The sequence below is a fragment of the Oncorhynchus kisutch genome, linkage group LG13, assembly GCF_002021735.2.
Source record: "Oncorhynchus kisutch isolate 150728-3 linkage group LG13, Okis_V2, whole genome shotgun sequence".
Lineage (NCBI taxonomy): Eukaryota > Metazoa > Chordata > Actinopteri > Salmoniformes > Salmonidae > Oncorhynchus > Oncorhynchus kisutch.
The window spans coordinates 76690643-76709721 of record NC_034186.2 but is presented as its reverse complement, the minus strand read 5'-3'; the positions used below and the strand labels follow the sequence as shown (position 1 = coordinate 76709721).

Below are 19079 nucleotides of genomic sequence, written 5' to 3'. Positions count from 1 at the left end.
TGAATCGGATGTTTTGTACACTCAGTGTACACTGTCAGTGACAGATCCCAGTAAAAATGGCATGTATACCCAAATAAAAATATCCTAGTTGTTGTGTACAACACATTTTATAGATGACTACCATCACCTGCTGGGCACATATACATTTCCTTCACTACAAATGTGATTATACACTCAGAACAGCATTTTCTAAATAAACTCTTTACACAAGTTTGTATTCAAAACTATTTATTTAATTCCAACAAAATGATTTACAAAAACCCAATACTTTTTTTATAGACACACAAATGAATATTTACATCATTACTCTACTGGCTCATTTTCCCCAATGAGAACAAAATACTGCACACATCCAAACAGTGAAATAACAGGGCTTCTCTGGCCTGGACTAGGGGAACAGGGGGCTAGCGGTAAGGGCCTGGGATAGAGGGTAAGGGGTTTGTTTTAAGAGCTGGGATAGAGGGTAAGGGGTTTGTTTTAAGAGCAGGCATATCATTTGCTCTGGACCAGAAAATAGCTTGTGTTGTTAAAGCGAATAAGTTCCCCCTTCTCCTCTTCTTCCTCCTCTTCATCCTCCTCCTTCCTCTCTTCTTCCTGTGGGACAGGTTCCCCGTAGATTGGGTGGTCAAAGTTCACGAGGGCATGTCCTTCCTGGGTAGGCAGGGCTGTGACTGGGGGGGAGGGGCAAGCAGGAGAGGAGGAGACGGGACTCAACCTCCACAGTTTAGACATGAACCTCTCCCTGTGTCTGAGAGAGAGAGAGAGGGTGTAGGAAAGAGAAAGGAGGGAGGAAAGGCAGTGTGAGCAGAGAAAGGGAGGAAGAGAGAGGGGAAGGTATTTAGATAAATGATGTGCTTGTTTCTGTAGATGACAAAATTGAACAGCTAGTTAATTAACTGATGGTTAATCATGATAACCATAGATATGTACAGGACAGGGTGTTATCTAGTGAGGATGGGAGGATCAGAGTGGAGGTGAAGAACAGAGGGGGGTGGTTTACCTGTAGAGGTAGGTGGACAACAGAGTGATTGACAGCAGCACACAGGAAGCAACCACCCACAGTACATGAGGCCACACCTCTACACCACCCCTAGACTCAGCGACTGAGAGGGAGAGGGGAAAACAGAGGGGTTGGGAGAGGAGGGGTTGGGAGAGAGGGGGTGGGGGAGAGGGAGGGAGAAAAAGAGGGGGAGGAGAAAGGAGGGGAGTGCGGGTGAAGGTCATGATATTAATAAACTTTACACTATTATACTGACGTGTGTGTGTGTACAGTAGTTGTGTGAAACTTAAAGAATGGGGTGAGATGAGTTGGCCCAGGTTCTGTGTTTCCTGAAGCACGTTCAGTTGATGAGGTTATGACATTAGCTTCCTGTTATGGCCTTCTGTAAGGTAGGGGGATTTCTGACGTTGAAATATCCCACTTAACTCTAACACAAACACACTGTAGCTTCAACCAATCGACATACAGTAGCTCTCTGTCCCACTAACCTGATGTCTCTTCTGTCATACCAGAGCCAGAATCTGTGTCGTCTGTGTAGTCCTGCTGGAGAGACAGAATGAGACAATGTGAGAAAGACAGATGTCACAGAGAGATTAAACAACTAGGACCACTGTGTGTGTGTTTCTTACCATAACAGTAGAAAGATCGCTGGATGCAGTTGGCACAGGGGCTGTAATAAAGGACATTCACCATGAACCACACAACTGTTCACACGTACACAGCTAACTGGCTAATACTTCCACTAGTGTAGAGGAGTGTGTGTCTGGCTGGGTACATGAACAGGACCCGTTGAAGGGTAAGGGAGTTGACAGGTAAGCTGTAAAGCTCTGTAGAAGGTATCTGTTAAGACTAGAGACCAGAGCAGAAAGGAAGGAACAGGGAGGGGTTGTCATGACTACCTTTGTCTATGGGCTGGATGGTTCTCGTTAGCCTGGTCCTGGATGATAGTATGGAAGAGTTGAATTAAGCACGTACAGATCTGGTGTGTGTGTGTGTGTTACCTGTCCAGGTGTTGGCGTAGACAGCCGTGCTCCATTCACTCCAGTGGCCATCAAACTCTTCCTTAGCTCTGAGTTGGATCAGGTACTGTACTCCTGGCAACGCATCTGTTATAGTGTAGAACCGGGCTGTGGTGGTCCCTTTGATCTACATGCACACACACCAACACTTTTGTTTTACTATCCTTATTCACATTTAAAATACTATTTTCCCTAACACCCTAAACATAACCTTAACCGCAAACCCCCTAACCCTAACCATAAATCTAACCCTAACCCTAATTATAACCCTAATTATAGCCCTAACCCTAATTATAACCCTAACCCTAATTATAACCCTAACCCTAATTATAACCCTAACCCTAATTATAACCCTAACCCTAATTATAACCCCTCGGCCTAAAATAGCCTTTTTTCCTTTTTCCTTGAATTGTCCTTGTTTTACTAACCTTGTGAGGACTTCTGGTCACCACAATGATAGTAAAAACACACAGATGACGAAATAGAAAAAGTAATGTCTGTTTGAGCCAGAACAGAGCAGGCTAGATGAACAACATGGGTCATTACACCAACACCCAGAACAGAGCAGGCTAGATTAACAACATGGGTCATTACACCAACACCCAGAACAGCAGGCTAGATGAACAACATGGGTCATTACACCAACACCCAGAACGGAGCAGGCTAGATGAACAACATGGGTCATTACACCAACACCCAGAACGGAGCAGGCTAGATGAACAACATGGGTCATTACACCAACACCCAGAACGGAGCAGGCTAGATGAACAACATGGGTCATTACACCAACACCCAGAACGGAGCAGGCTAGATGAACAACATGGGTCATTACACCAACACCCAGAACGGAGCAGGCTAGATGAACAACATGGGTCATTACACCAACACCCAGAACAGAGCAGGCTAGATGAACAACATGGGTCATTACACCAACACCCAGAACAGAGCAGGCTAGATGAACAACATGGGTCATTACACCAACACCCAGAACAGAGCAGGCTAGATGAACAACATGGGTCATTACACCAACACCCAGAACAGAGCAGGCTAGATGAACAACATGGGTCATTACACCAACACCCAGAACAGAGCAGGCTAGATGAACAACATGGGTCATTACACCAACACCCAGAACAGAGCAGGCTAGATGAACAACATGGGTCATTACACCAACACCCAGAACAGAGCAGGCTAGATGAACAACATGGGTCATTACACCAACACCCAGAACAGCAGGCTAGATGAACAACATGGGTCATTACACCAACACCCAGAACGGAGCAGGCTAGATGAACAACATGGGTCATTACACCAACACCCAGAACGGAGCAGGCTAGATGAACAACATGGGTCATTACACCAACACCCAGAACGGAGCAGGCTAGATGAACAACATGGGTCATTACACCAACACCCAGAACGGAGCAGGCTAGATGAACAACATGGGTCATTACACCAACACCCAGAACGGAGCAGGCTAGATGAACAACATGGGTCATTACACCAACACCCAGAACGGAGCAGGCTAGATGAACAACATGGGTCATTACACCAACACCCAGAACAGAGCAGGCTAGATGAACAACATGGGTCATTACACCAACACCCAGAACAGAGCAGGCTAGATGAACAACATGGGTCATTACACCAACACCCAGAACAGAGCAGGCTAGATGAACAACATGGGTCATTACACCAACACCCAGAACAGAGCAGGCTAGATGAACAACATGGGTCATTACACCAACACCCAGAACAGAGCAGGCTAGATGAACAACATGGGTCATTACACCAACACCCAGAACAGAGCAGGCTAGATGAACAACATGGGTCATTACACCAACACCCAGAACAGAGCAGGCTAGATGAACAACATGGGTCATTATACCAACACCCAGAACGGAGCAGGCTAGATGAACAACATGGGTCATTACACCAACACCCAGAACGGAGCAGGCTATATGAACAACATGGGTCATTACACCAACACCCAGAACAGAGCAGGCTAGATGAACAACATGGGTCATTACACAAACACACAGACACACCAACACACGCATGCGAAGCCACACACCTGTGTTCCGTGTGGCATGGTGTGGTATCTGAGCTCATAAAGCAGCTCGTGATAGCGGTCTCTCTCTTTCCAGGAGTGAGGAACAGCCCAGCCCACCCTCAGTCTCCTCTCCTGCCCCTCCACACCCCTCACCACCACTGAGCTGGGGGGGTCTGGATTAACTACACACAGGGAGGGAGAGGAGGAGAATGTTAGCAAGGTGTCTCATTGAGTGGTCTGTTAAGCATGCACACAAACCTATACTCACATCACACACACATGCCTGCACGCACGCACTCATATCACACAGACACATACACATGCCTTACGCACACACACACTCACTAATGTCCAGAGGTGTAAAGTCTAGGAGAGGGCTGGTGGTGTTGCCAGCAGTGTTGGTGACACACAGGTAGGCCAGGTGTGGCTCTCTACTCTCCTTCTCTTGATGACCTATAGCACACCAACACCGAGACAGCAGGGCGGAGTAGGAACAGTTGACACGAGAGAATGACCCCGATAGACTGAGAGAGAGAGAGAGAGAGAGTTAGTATTCCACCCACACTGTTCTGTTGGCATCATATGTTTGATAAAGTAAGTAATTTAAGACAAATGAATGAGGAAGAAGAGGGTGATGAGGAAGAAGAGTGATGAGGAAGAGAAGAAAGGTGATAAGATGAGGAAGAAGGAAAAGAAGGTGTGCTCTCACCCTTTCCGTAGGAGGAGGTAGCACTGAGGGACAGGAGTCACCGGTTGACTGGCTGTCCAATCACAGCGGATCTTACTGCTGGGTGACCTCTTATAGCAGGACAGCTTAGGCCTCTCTGGGGGAACTGAAAGGCATTCCAGGGGAAAATCCAGAATGTTTGTCCGTTGTTCTTATGTGACCATGAATGTCTGCTGCTGATTCACACTTCACAGAACACATACAGTATGGTTGTCAGCTTCAATGACCAGAGGTGATGATGTTAGACAGAGAGATGCCATCAGTATAACTCACCTGCCACGCTCACCCTCAGAGAGGAGACCAGTTTGCCCCCGCGGTGGCAGCTGTAGTTCCCAGAGTCACCCACCGCCAGGGAGGGCAGGGTCAGAGTGGTGCCTCTCCTCCCTAACACCACTACTCCTCCTCTTTCCTCTCCTCCTCTCAGCGGCCTCCCGTTCAGTCTCCACTGAGACCTCCCTCTCAGCCCCCTCAGCATCCTCCCCCTCTCCTCCTCTTCCTCATAGTCATGCTCACTGTCCATCGCATCAGTCCACTGATTAGAGGACAGCTCAGTGTCAGCCCCTCCCACTCCGCTGTCTCTGGTTGGTTGGAGCGATGTCCCAGTAAGAGGAAATAGTTTCTGTGTATCTGTATGTCCTGGTTGATTGACAGTGTAAAGACTCCGCCCTGTATCCCTCTGCTCTCCTCCTCCTTTGTGCTCCTCCTCTGTTACATCTTCCACATTCCCTTTGTTAACTTCTCTCACAGTAAGAGTGTGGTTTCCTGCACGAGTGTTCCTGATGACGGGTTTCTTCTTACTGTCTGTCCCGGTATCATCTGTGACAGGAGTGTCTGTTACGGTAAGGACAATAGTGTCCTTTCCAGTAGAAAATGTGTCTCTTCCATTATCACTACCGTCTTTTATAGCACTGACTGTAGTTCCATTATCACTACCGTCTTTGATAGCACTGACTGTAGTTCCATTATCACTGTCGTCTTTTATAGCACTGACTGTAGTTCCATTATCACTGTCGTCTTTTATAGCACTGACTGTAGTTCCATTATCACTGTCGTCTTTTATAGCACTGACACTAGTTCCATTATCACTGTCGTCTTTTATAGCACTGACTGTAGTTCCATTAGATGTGGTGTTTGTTGTGGTGCTGACTGTAGTTCCATTAGATGTGGTGTTTGTTGTGGTGCTGACAGTGGTTCCGTTAGATGTGGTGTTTGTTGTGGTGCTGACAGTGGTTCCGTTAGATGTGGTGTTTGTTGTGGTGCTGACAGTGGTGGGCTGTACACCGGTAATGACACTGGTGTATTTTCCATTTCCAGCGGTGGTGCTGGTGTGTTTGGCCCTGTTAACCATCACCTCCAGCCTGTTCACCTCCACCTGACCACTACAGGCCAAGACCAGAACGCTGCCTGGGGACACCACCAGAACCCTGGGAGGGGGGTCTGGAGGGAGAGAGAAAGACACAATGAGTCAGTACTGTACAGAGACACAGGCACACATGCCGCCACGGATGTACCCTTATATATACACACACACACACACACACACGTTGAGGGGTATAGGTTGTGGTTGACTGGGCAGTACAGATAAACTGAGAGAACACATTGCATAACTGATCACCAACCCCTCTTTCACTTCCTCTTTCAACACATCCCTTCTTCCCACCTCTTTCTCTCTTTCCCTTTCACAAAGTCTCTCTTCTATCTCCTCTCAGTATTTATCTTCTCTCAGCCTCTCTTCTTTAACAAACTCTTTCTCTCTCACCGTCTGTTATTCTGTTTCTCCTCCTTCTATGCCTCCACCCTCTCTGTCTGTTATTCTGTTTCTCTCCTCCTCCTATGCCTCCACCCTGTCTGCTATTCTGTGTTTCTCTCCTCCTATGCCTCCACCCTCTGTCTGTTATTCTGTTTCTCTCCTCCTATGCCTCCACCCTCTCTCTGTTATTCTGTGTTTCTCTCCTCCTATGCCTCCACCCTCTGTCTGTTATTCTGTGTTTCTCTCCTCCTATGCCTCCACCCTCTCTCTGTTATTCTGTGTTTCTCTCCTCCCCTATCCCTCCACCCTCTCTCTGTCATTCTGTTTCTCTCCTCCTTCTATGCCTCCACCCTCTCTGTCTGTTATTCTGTTTCTCTCCTCCTATGCCTCCACCCTCTCTCTGTCATTCTGTTTCTCTCCTCCTCCTATGCCTCCACCCTCTGTCGGTTATTCTGTTTCTCTCCTCCTCCTATGCCTCCACCCTCTCTGTCTGTTATTCTGTTTCTCTCCTCCTCCTATGCCTCCACCCTCTGTCTGTTATTCTGTTTCTCTCCTCCTCCTATGCCTCCACCCTCTGTCTGTTATTCTGTTTCTCTCCTCCTATGCCTCCACCCTCTCTCTCTGTTATTCTGTTTCTCTCCTCCTATGCCTCCACCCTCTCTCTCTGTCATTCTGTTTCTCTCCTCCTATGCCTCCACCCTCTGTCTGTTATTCTGTTTCTCTCCTCCTATGCCTCCACCCTCTCTGTCTGTTATTCTGTTTCTCTCCTCCTCCTATGCCTCCACCCTCTCTCTCTGTTATTCTGTTTCTCTCCTCCTCCTATGCCTCCACCCTCTCTCTCTGTTATTCTGTTTCTCTCCTCCTCCTATGCCGCCACCCTGTCTGCTATTCTGTGTTTCTCTCCTCCTATCCCTCCACTCTCTCTGTCATTCTGTTTCCTCTCCCACCATTAAAGCTCCGTCACAGAGCTACAAAACATTTGTCTAAATGTTTACTGATGAACATTCTTTACTAAAAATAAACAAATAATATAACAATCTCTCTGTCTGTGGCACCAACCTCCATAAAGCTGCTGTCACTAGACACTGGAGATTCTCTATAAAGACCGGCAAAAGCCAAACTGGTGACACCAGCTGAGAATGTGAAGGAAACCCTGTAGAAACAGAATTATTTAAGGGTTTTGACAAATCTGTGGCTTGTTAGTTTACCCTTGGGTCTGAGTAAACACGATTGGCTCCAGCCTTGACAATGTTGGCCTAATACCAATACTGTTCCCAGGACCCTGGACTTTCAAACTTATAGTCTCATGTTTAGAAAGTAGTATAGTTTTGTATATCATTTACAAGTGATATCCAGAGCATTCGGAAAGTATTCAGACCCCTTCACCTTTTCCACATTTTGTTACGTTGCAGCCTTATTCTAAAATGGATAAAAACATTAAAATCCTCATCAATCTACACACAATGCCCCATAATGACAAAGCAACATTTCTCATTTCTAAATATATATATATATATATATATATTTTAATATTAAGTTTACATACACCTTAGACAAATACATTTTAAACTCAGTTTCACAATTCCTGATATTTAATCCTAGTAAAAAGTCCCCATCTTAGGTCAGTTGGGATCACCAGTTTATTTAAAGAATGTGAAATGTCAGAATAACAGTAGAGATAATGATTTATTTCAGCTTTTATTTCTTTCATCACATTCCCAGTGGGTCAGAAGTTTACATACTAATTGACTGTATTTGTTGGCATTGCCTTTATATTGTTTCACTTGGGTCAAACATTTCAGGAAGCCTTCCACAAGCTTCCCACAATAAGTTGGGTGAATTTTGGCCCATTCCTCCTGACAGAGCTGGTGGAGCTGAGTCAGGTTTGTAGGCCTCCTTGCTCACACACGCTTTTTCTGTTCTGCCCACAAATTTTCTATGGGATTGAGGTCAGGGCTTTGTGATGGACACTCCAATACCTTGACTTTGTTGTCCTTAAGCCATTTTGCCACAACTTTGGAAGTATGCTTGGGGTCGATGTCCATTTGGAAGACCTATTTGATACCAAGCTTTAACCTCCTGACTGATGTCTTGAGGTGTTGCTTCAATATATCCACATAAATTCCCTGCCTCATGATGCCATCTATTTTGTGAAGTGCACCAGTCCCCCCTGCAGCAAAGCACCCCCACGACATGATGCTGCCACCCCCGTGCTTCACGGTTGGGATGTGTTCTTCGCTTGCAAGCCTCCCACTTTTTCATCCAAACATAACGATGGTCATTATGGCCAAACAGTTCTATTTCTGTTTCATCAGACCAGAGGACATTTCTCCAAAAAGTATGATCTTTGTCCCCATGTGCAGTTGCAAACCGTAGTCTGGCTTTTTTTTGGCGGTTTTGGAGCAGTGGCTTCTTCCTTGCTGAGCAGCCTTTCAGGTTGTGTTGATATAGGACTCATTTTACTGTGAATATAGATACTTTTGTACCTGTTTCCACCAGCATCTTCACAAGGTCCTTTGCTGTTGTTCTGGGATTGATTTTCACTTTTAGCACCAAAGTACATTCCTCTCTAAGAGGAATGTATGACGGTTGTGTGGTCCCATGGTGTTTATACTTGCGTACTATTGTTTGTACAGATGAACGTGGTACCTTCAGGTGTTTGGAAATTGCTCCCAAGGCTGAACCAGACTTGTGGAGGTCTACAATGTTTCTTTCTGAGGTCTTGGCTGATTTCATTTGATTTTTCCATGATGTCAAGCAAAGAGGCACTGGGTTTGAAGGTAGGCCTTGAAATACATCCACGGGTACACCTCCAATTGACTCAAATGATGTCAATTATCCTATCAGAAGCTTCTAAAGCCATGACATCATTTTCTGGAATTTTCCAATCTGTTTAAAGGCACAGTCAACTTAGTGTATGTACATTTCTGACCCCTTGGAATTGTGATACAGTGAAATAATCTGTCTGTAAACAATTGTTGGAAAAATTACTTGTCATGCACAAAGTAGATGTCTGATACGGACTTACCAAAACTATAGTTTATCAACAAGAAATTTGTGGAGTGGTTGAAAAACGAGTTTTAATAACTCCAACCTAAGTGTATGTAAACTTCTGACTTCAACTGTAAGTATTCAGACCATTTACTCAGTACTTTGTTGAAGCACCTTTGGCTGTGATTACAGTCTCGAGTCTTCTTGGGTATGACACTACAAGCTTGGCACACATGTTTTTGGGGAGTTTCTCCCATTCTTCTCTGCAGATCCTCTCAAGCTCTGTCAGGTTGGATGGGGAGTGTTGCTGCACAGCTATTTTCAAGTCTCTCCAGAGATGTTGGATCGGGTCCAGGCTCTGGGTGGGCCTTTCAAAGACATTCAGAGACTCGTCCCGAAGCCCCTCCTGCGTTCTCTTGGCTGTGTGCTTAGGGTCGTTGTCCTGTTGGAAGATGAACCTTCATGAACCTCCAGTCGGACATCCTGAGCGCTCTGGAGCAGGTTTTCATCAAGGATCTCTCTGTACTTTGCTCCGTTCATCTTTCCCTCGATCTTGACTAGTCTTTCAGTCCCTGCCACTGAAAAAGATCCCCACAGCAAGATGCTGCCACCACCATGCTTTACTGTAGGGATGGTGCCAGGTTTCCTCCAGATGTGACATTTGGCATTCAGGCCAAAGAGTTCAATCTTGGTTTCATCAGACCAGAGAATCTTGTTTCTCATGGTCTGAGAGTCCTTTAGGTGCCTTTTGACAAACTCCAAGCGGGCTGTCATGTGCCTTTTACTGAGGAGTGGATTCCATTTGGACCACTCTACCATATTTTATTTATTTTTTATTTATTTTTTATTTAACCTTTATTTAACCAGGTAGGCTAGTTGAGAACACCTTTATTTAACCAGGTAGGCTAGTTGAGAACAAGTTCTCATTTGCAACTGCGACCTGGCCAAGATAAAGCATAGCAGTGTGAGCAGACAACAAAGAGTTACACATGGAGTAAACAATTAACAAGTCAATAACACAGTAGAAAACAAAGGGGGAGTCTATATACATTGTGTGCAAAAGGCATGAGGAGGTAGGCAAATAATTACAATTTTGCAGATTAACACTGGAGTGATGAATGATCAGATGGTCATGTACAGGTAGAGATATTGGTGTGCAGAAAAGTAAATAAATAAAAACAGTATGGGGATGAGGTAGGTGAAAAAGGGTGGGCTATTTACCAATAGACTATGTACAGCTGCAGCGATCGGTTAGCTGCTCAGATAGCTGATGTTTGAAGTTGGTGAGGGAGATAAAAGTCTCCAACTTCAGCGATTTTTGCAATTCGTTCCAGTCACAGGCAGCAGAGTACTGGAACGAAAGGCGGCCAAATGAGGTGTTGGCTTTAGGGATGATCAGTGAGATACACCTGCTGGAGCGCGTGCTACGGATGGGTGTTGCCATCGTGACCAGTGAGCTGAGATAAGGCGGAGCTTTACCTAGCATGGACTTGTAGATGACCTGGAGCCAGTGAGTCTGGCGACGAATATGTAGCGAGGGCCAGCCGACTAGAGCATACAAGTCGCAGTGGTGGGTGGTATAAGGTGCTTTAGTGACAAAACGGATGGCACTGTGATAAACTGCATCCAGTTTGCTGAGTAGAGTGTTGGAAGCCATTTTGTAGATGACATCGCCGAAGTCGAGGATCGGTAGGATAGTCAGTTTTACTAGGGTAAGCTTGGCGGCGTGAGTGAAGGAGGCTTTGTTGCGGAATAGAAAGCCGACTCTTGATTTGATTTTCGATTGGAGATGTTTGATATGAGTCTGGAAGGAGAGTTTGCAGTCTAGCCAGACACCTAGGTACTTATAGACGTCCACATATTCTAGGTCGGAACCATCCAGGGTGGTGATGCTAGTCGGGCATGCGGGTGCAGGCAGCGACCGGTTGAAAAGCATGCATTTGGTTTTACTAGCGTTTAAGAGCAGTTGGAGGCCACGGAAGGAGTGTTGTATGGCATTGAAGCTTGTTTGGAGGTTAGATAGCACAGTGTCCAAAGACGGGCCGAAAGTATATAGAATGGTGTCGTCTGCGTAGAGGTGGATCAGGGAATCGCCCGCAGTAAGAGCAACATCATTGATATACACAGAGAAAAGAGTCGGCCCGAGAATTGAACCCTGTGGCACCCCCATAGAGACTGCCAGAGGACCAGACAGCATGCCCTCCGATTTGACGCACTGAACTCTGTCTGCAAAGTAATTGGTGAACCAGGCAAGGCAGTCATCCGAAAAACCGAGGCTCCTGAGTCTGCCGATAAGAATATGGTGATTGACAGAGTCGAAAGCCTTGGCAAGGTCGATAAAGACGGCTGCACAGTACTGTCTTTTATCGATGGCGGTTATGATATCGTTGAGTACCTTGAGTGTGGCTGAGGTGCACCCATGACCGGCTCGGAAACCAGATTGCACAGCGGAGAAGGTACGGTGGGATTCGAGATGGTCAGTGACCTGTTTGTTGACTTGGCTTTCGAAGACCTTAGATAGGCAGGGCAGGATGGATATAGGTCTGTAACAGTTTGGGTCCAGGGTGTCTCCCCCTTTGAAGAGGGGGATGACTGCGGCAGCTTTCCAATCCTTGGGGATCTCAGACGATATGAAATAAAGACCTGATTGCTGGAGTGCTGCTGGAGTGCTGCAGAGATGGTTGTCCTTCTGGAACGTTCTCCCATCTCCACAGAGGAACTCTGGAGGTCTGTCAGAGTGACCATCGTGTTCTTGGTCACCTCCCTGACAAAGGCACTTCTCCCCTGATTGTTCAGTTTGGCCGGGCAGCCAGCTCTAGGATGAGTCTTGGTGGTTCCAAACTTCTTCCATTTAAGAATGATGAAGGCCACTGTGTTCTTGGGGACCATTAATGCTGCAGATTTTTTTTTTTTTTTTACCCTTCCCCAGATCTGTGCCTTGACACATTCTTGTCTCGGAGCTCTACTAACAATTCCTTCAACCTCATGGCTTAGTTTTTGCTCTGACATGCACTGTCAACTGTGGGACCTTATATAGACAGGTTTGTGCCTTTCCAAAACATGTCCAATTAATGGAATCTACACAGATTGTCTCCAATGAAGTTGTAGAAACATCTCAAGTATGATCAATGGAAACAGGATGCACCTGAGCTCAATTCCCGAGTCTCATAACAAAGGGTCTGTATACACATGTAAATAAGATATTTCTGTTTTTATATTTAATCAATTTGCTAAAATGTCTAACAACGTGTTTTTCATTTGTCAATATGGAGTATTATGTATAGATTGTCATTTAACATAAGGACATTTAAAAGATATATATATTTTACAATAAGGCTGTAACATAACAAAACATGGGAAAAGGGAAGGGGTCTGAATACCTTCCGAATGCACCGTACGTTTTTAAGAGAAAGCTTTTCAATTGGCATCTCTCCCCGTTCTCAGTCACAGGTGGGGACAGTGCAGGAGTTGGGCTCATGAGTTGTGCTCCAATTTGACTGAGGATAGCTTCATTTGTGACCTACAGTGCCTTGCGAAAGTATTCGGCCCCCTTGAACTTTGCGACCTTTTGCCACATTTCAGGCTTCAAACATAAAGATATAAAACTGTATTTTTTTGTGAAGAATCAACAACAAGTGGGACACAATCATGAAGTGGAACGACATTTATTGGATATTTCAAACTGTTTTAACAAATCAAAAACGGAAAAATTGGGCGTGCAAAATTATTCAGCACCCTTAAGTTAATACTTTGTAGCGCCACCTTTTGCTGCGATTACAGCTGTAAATCGCTTGGGGTATGTCGCTATCAGTTTTTCACATCGAGACTGAAATTTTTTCCCATTCCCCCCCCCCCCCAGAACATAGCTTTTTTTATGTCAGCAATTAGACATTGTTCTTAGGGGGGCATAGTTACCCTATCTCTGGAAAATATTTGATTGATATAATCCAGTAATAAAATCAACCTACCTCTCCGTGGACAGGTCCCGTCCAGAAAGCAGTGGACTGTCAGCGCAGACAGGAGAACCGCCAGCCTGATCCACGATGGCATCTTTACGCTTCTTTAATACGAGACATCTCTCTGTGTCGGTAAATCCAATCACACCGTATCAGTAGACTAGATTATAAATCTGCTCCCTTTCAGACATCAATTAACACTCATTTGAAACGCAGAAAAAAAAACGTTATACAAGTTGTCCCTGTTCCCGTACAAGCTCTCCAGACTACCTCTCCGCTGGCCTGAGTCTGGACTGCCGTTATGAGCAGCTGTTGATTTACATAACTCAAATAGATCAGACCACCTTCTGTGTTTTAATAAAATAACAGAAGCGAAGACATCACCAGATATGTTGCAGAAACGTTACAAACGACGTAACGGGGAGGGACCTACAAGAATTTGTCCTAATAGCCTAATTACACCCCAGGCATCAACTACATGGACCACCTCCAGTCTCTCTCACACAGACACACACACACACTCCCAACAAACTCTATTTAATCTGTATCGCGGACGTTCAGTTTTACAGCGTGATTGAAAATTCAAGGTAATGTTCCCGCTTTAGCGGAGACTGTATTCACGGTAAACGCTCAATTGGAAATTACCATTACAAGTTTATCCCGCAATATGTAACGATTCAGCGATACAGAGAGAATATATCCCTAAACCTCAGTTTCTTCTGGTCAGACAACATGAACTCTCAGAAATCGGACATTGCGAAAGAACAGATAGTGCCGTGTCCATGTGTCAAACTCCTTTCCAGATAAAACTGTCCATGTTTGAAGGGCGAAAGGCCAGAAGCACTTTTGCGGAGCCAGCGCGCTGGGGAGCGTATGTGACAAAACAAACACTAGGTTTACGTAGTACACTGCTTTTTCAGGAGATTGAGCAAACATTTTGTGGTAATCTTGACTGGTCCTAATGACGTGGTCAGTAATAATAACCTGCTTTTCCGATGGCCACGTTCACCTTGTTTTGTTCTTTAGGTTATGGAGATAAGGCCCGGGTTGCGGTTAAGAACATTGAGACAAACGTCTGTAAAAAGTGCTATAAATAGGTTATATTGATTGTTTCCCTTATTATAAACATTATTCCCCGTACAGTCACACTACAAACGAAATCATACTTTGATGTCAACTGTAAATAATTATATTTCAGTTGACACTTCCTCTTTGGATTGACAAAGACTTGAGTAACTTTCTTAACTTGAACGTTCTCACTGAAACCCAACATCAACCTGCTGTATCTATCTATGACACCAGTGCTTGAAGTGGACTGAAATAGGTGACAGTACTTATTTTGGGCGCCCCTACTGTTTATAATTATGTGCCACTGGCAGAACGCCACAATATTTTAAAGCAAAACTCTGTAAGAGGTGCCAAAACAGTAATACATTTGAAGTGCGATACTCTGTACTTCTGCGTTCTGGCACAATTCAAGCACTTTATAACACGTTGCAACACAATCTCACACTCAACTTGTGCAATTATGTACAAAAAGTATTTAAGCATATTTTGTGTATTTTGTGAATTTGTGTGGCTTAATTCGTGTGAAAAGACACATTTTTGTGCAACTTAATTCATAGGAAAATACAGTTTTGGGGGGCAAACGTAGGAACAATATTTGAAAAGTTATTTGAGCATTTTATGTTGTATTTTCACACAAATTAAGCCACATAAACGCACAAAATCTGCGGAAATACTTTTTGTACATATTTGCACAAATTGAGTGATATTGTGTTGCACTGACTTACAGGTGGTTTGAGCCCTCTACAGCAGGGAGAGACGGGTCCAGCAGAGACTGGTTGTGCTGGTTTCACCCTATAATCTTTCTAACCAGAGGCTGTATGCTGTAGAACAGTGGTATTCAAACTTGTTCAGCTGGGACCCCATTTTTTTCCGGAAACAATTTCCGGGGAAGCCATTTTTCTTCCCAACATTTTTTTGTGACCCCATTCCACCCCAAAACAAATAACATAAATTCCGATTTTTACATCAACAAATAACCTTCAATTCATTAAATTATCTTTCTCAAAAATGTTTTTATGTTGACCCATACAATAATCTGTACTCTTCATTTTTTGTTCATAAAATATATATATATTTATTTTGCCGTGATCCAACTGCAGTTCACTCACAACCTGGACTTTGAATACCACTGCTGTAGAGTACAACAGCTGTCTCACCTAGTTTCACCCTATATCTTTCCAACCAGAAGCTGTATGCTGTAGAGTACAACCGCTGTCTCACCTAGTTTCACCCTACATCTTTCTAACCAGAAGCTGTATGCTGTAGAGTACAACAGCTGTCTCACCTAGTTTCACCCTACATCTTTCTAACCAGAAGCTGTATGCTGTAGAGTACAACAGCTGTCTCACCTAGTTTCACCCTACAGCTTTCTATCCAGAAGCTGTATGCTGTAGAGTACAACAGCTGTCTCACCTAGTTTCACCCTACCTCTTTCTAACCAGAAGCTGTATGCTGTAGAGTACAACCGCTGTCTCACCTAGTTTCACCCTACATCTTTCTAACCAGAAGCTGTATGCTGTAGAGTACAACCGCTGTCTCACCTAGTTTCACCCTACATCTTTCTAACCAGAAGCTGTATGCTGTAGAGTACAACAGCTGTCTCACCTAGTTTCACCCTACAGCTTTCTATCCAGAAGCTGTATGCTGTAGAGTACAACAGCTGTCTCACCTAGTTTCACCCTATATCTCTCTAACCAGAAGCTGTATGCTGTAGAGTACAACAGTGAAAGCATCATTCCAGTGGCCCTGGAGGACTGGGTTTGTTTCCCCTGCTGTATAGAAGGAATATATTACATGATGACATGCCTAGTAGAGGGATGAACTGGGTTGATCATCATTACTGTGGATTTATTAAGGCTTAATCATAATAATCCTGATCCCCCCCCTCCCAAGCCTCCGTCCGCCATAGAGGGCTTATTTTCCATAGTCTCTCACAACGCCTCAGTCAGTCCGCCGCAAAGCAACATGGAGGCCCAGGTTGTTGTTGTTAGAAGTCCATCGCCTCTCTCTTAAGCCCAGTACGGGTGGGGCTCAGAGTCAGAGATATAACTGTAGTTCTGTCTGTGGGATCAGCAGCAGGTCACCAATATGGTGCAGTGGAGGAGGATGAGGAAGAACATGATGAAGAGGAGTCTTGCTGTGTCCTGTAAGGTTAAAATGGCGTTCTCACTGAGAACTATAGTGAACACAGAAACTCTGCTCATGAACTTATGATGATATATATATACTACAACATTCCAGCAAGGACAGCATCCTGCATTCTTCAGTCATTGGTTGGCTGACTGAACCCCTCAGTGTCCTGCCAAGTTATTGGCTAAAACAACAGACGGACTATGTATGTGAACATTTCAGTCAGGCAGACTGATAGAGAATGTACAGTAGTATGTACCCATAAGAGTGTAGGATGGTGCACCCTGTCTGGTTTGACTAAGCCTTTGGGCATGGTGACACAGCAATATGTAATCATGAATACAAAGACCAGGACCACTGATAAGGTTCTAGACATTCCTCATACAGACTGTACAGGTTAGAGGGACAGCTCTACACTACTGCATTGGTTTACACGCTGTCATACATTATTAGAGAAGGTAGATAACATTACTTGGCCTATTAAAGACATGTTTATGATTGGTTAACAGCTGGATGCAGACAGGTGTATTGGAGTACTATGTCTAACAGCAGCTGATCATAAAAAACACTCATTCTGCTATTTCATCTCAATTCACCACCTTTCTGATGATCAAATGAACCTCTCTTCTGTCATAAAGACTCAATTCACCACCTTTCTGATGATCAAATGAACCTCTCTTCTGTCATAAAGACTCAATTCACCACCTTTCTGATGATCAAATGAACCTCTCTTCTGTCATAAAGACTCAATTCACCACCTTTCTGATGATCAAATGAACCTCTCTTCTGTCATAAAGACTCAATTCACCACCTTTCTGACCATCAAATGAACCTCTCTTCTGTCATAAAGACTCGATTCACCACCTTTCTGATGATCAAATGAACCTCTTCTGTCATAAAGACTCAATTCACCACCTTTCTGACCATCAAATGAACCTCTCTTGTCATAAAGACTCAATTCACCACCTTTCTGATGATCAAATGAACCTCTCTTCTGTAATAAAGACTCAATTCACCACCTTTCTGACCATCAAATGAACCTCTCTTCTGTCATAAAGACTCAATTCACCACCTTTCTGACCATCAAATGAACCTCTCTTCTGTCATAAAGACTCAATTCACCACCTTTCTGATGATCAAATGAACCTCTCTTCTGTAATAAAGACTCAATTCACCACCTTTCGGACCATCAAATGAACCTCTCTTCTGTCATAAAGACTCAATTCACCACCTTTCTGATGATCAAATGAACCTCTCTTCTGTCATAAAGACTCAATTCACCACCTTTCTGATGATCAAATGAACCTCTCTTCTGTCATAAAGACTCAATTCACCACCTTTCTGACCATCAAATGAACCTCTCTTCTGTCATAAAGACTCAATTCACCACCTTTCTGATGATCAAATGAATCTCTCTTCTGTCATAAAGACTCAATTCACCACCTTTCTGACCATCAAATGAACCTCTCTTCTGTCATAAAGACTCAATTCACCACCTTTCTGACCATCAAATGAACCTCTCTTCTGTCATAAAGACTCAATTCACCACCTTTCTGATGATCAAATGAACCTCTCTTCTGTCATAAAGACTCAATTCACCACCTTTCTGATGATCAAATGAACCTCTCTTCTGTCATAAAGACTCAATTCACCACCTTTCTGACCATCAAATGAACCTCTCTTCTGTCATAAAGACTCAATTCACCACCTTTCTGATGATCAAATGAACCTCTCTTCTGTCATAAAGACTCAATTCAATACTTTGGTTTGAACCAATCTGATATGATGTTATGACATATGATCCATTGTATAAATAGTATAGTCATGTCTGAACCACAGGGGTGCTGTTGGAGCGGGGTTTCTGTCCGGAACCCTGTGGTACCAAGCTCTTCAGCAGATGGTTACATCATTTGCATGAAGAAGTGCTTCTTTCAGCCTGCCTCATTGGTTGAAGAAGACAGAGAAGTGGGTTGTGGGTAGTCTGAGCATGTCTATCACAACTACCACACACTATCTTTCAGACGGACACATATATGTACCAACACTATTGCAACGACAGTGTCATACAAATGCCAGTGAGTGGTGATAGGTGTGTATGCCTTCCGCCTACAATGGCTGCCACTTTGGATCTCTTCATAACCCAGGGTGAGTGCCATTCCAAACATTCCACCTTCAGTATTCCAAACTTCCAAATGCAGGATTTCTTCACATATTCCAAGATAATCCAGTGGGATATGACAGCCTGTCCTTCTTCTTTCTATCATCTGTCCATCTGTCTGTCCGTCTCACACGGTGTGGTTGGTTTCCTTGGGAACAGGTGGAGGTCCCGGGCTGCTGGTTCCACTGGTGCGATAGGCGACGCCCCTCCAACCAAATAGAGCATCC

General features: G+C 44.4%; 2 protein-coding genes across 6 annotated transcripts in view; both read right to left on the bottom strand.

Moving 5' to 3' along the window:
- Nucleotides 1-211: 211 nt before the first annotated feature.
- il6r (interleukin 6 receptor) lies at nt 212-18954 on the bottom strand. Of its 5 annotated transcripts, none has more exons than XM_031787461.1 (11): nt 13509-18954; nt 5963-6236; nt 5073-5923; nt 4782-4905; nt 4418-4596; nt 4094-4254; nt 2002-2146; nt 1630-1670; nt 1489-1543; nt 1001-1103; nt 212-748 (listed from the first exon to the last, which is right to left on the bottom strand). In XM_031787461.1, exons 1-11 carry the CDS (start codon nt 13588-13590, stop codon nt 493-495), a joined length of 2271 nt encoding a protein of 756 aa, XP_031643321.1. In that variant the 5' UTR covers nt 13591-18954; the 3' UTR covers nt 212-492. The 5 variants fall into 5 exon arrangements, with proteins under 5 accessions (XP_031643321.1, XP_031643319.1, XP_031643318.1 ...); XM_031787459.1 differs by having other exon boundaries at nt 5073-6236; nt 13509-17293; nt 17347-18899; XM_031787458.1 differs by having other exon boundaries at nt 5073-6236; nt 13509-17840; nt 17894-18899.
- The window catches only part of LOC109880886 (phospholipid-transporting ATPase ID), a 105550-nt gene continuing 102862 nt past the window's right edge, over nt 16392-19079 (bottom strand). Inside the window, 1 exon segment of the mRNA XM_031787466.1 lies at nt 16392-19078. Coding sequence (XP_031643326.1) covers nt 18980-19078 — 99 coding nt within the window. The 3' untranslated portion in view covers nt 16392-18979.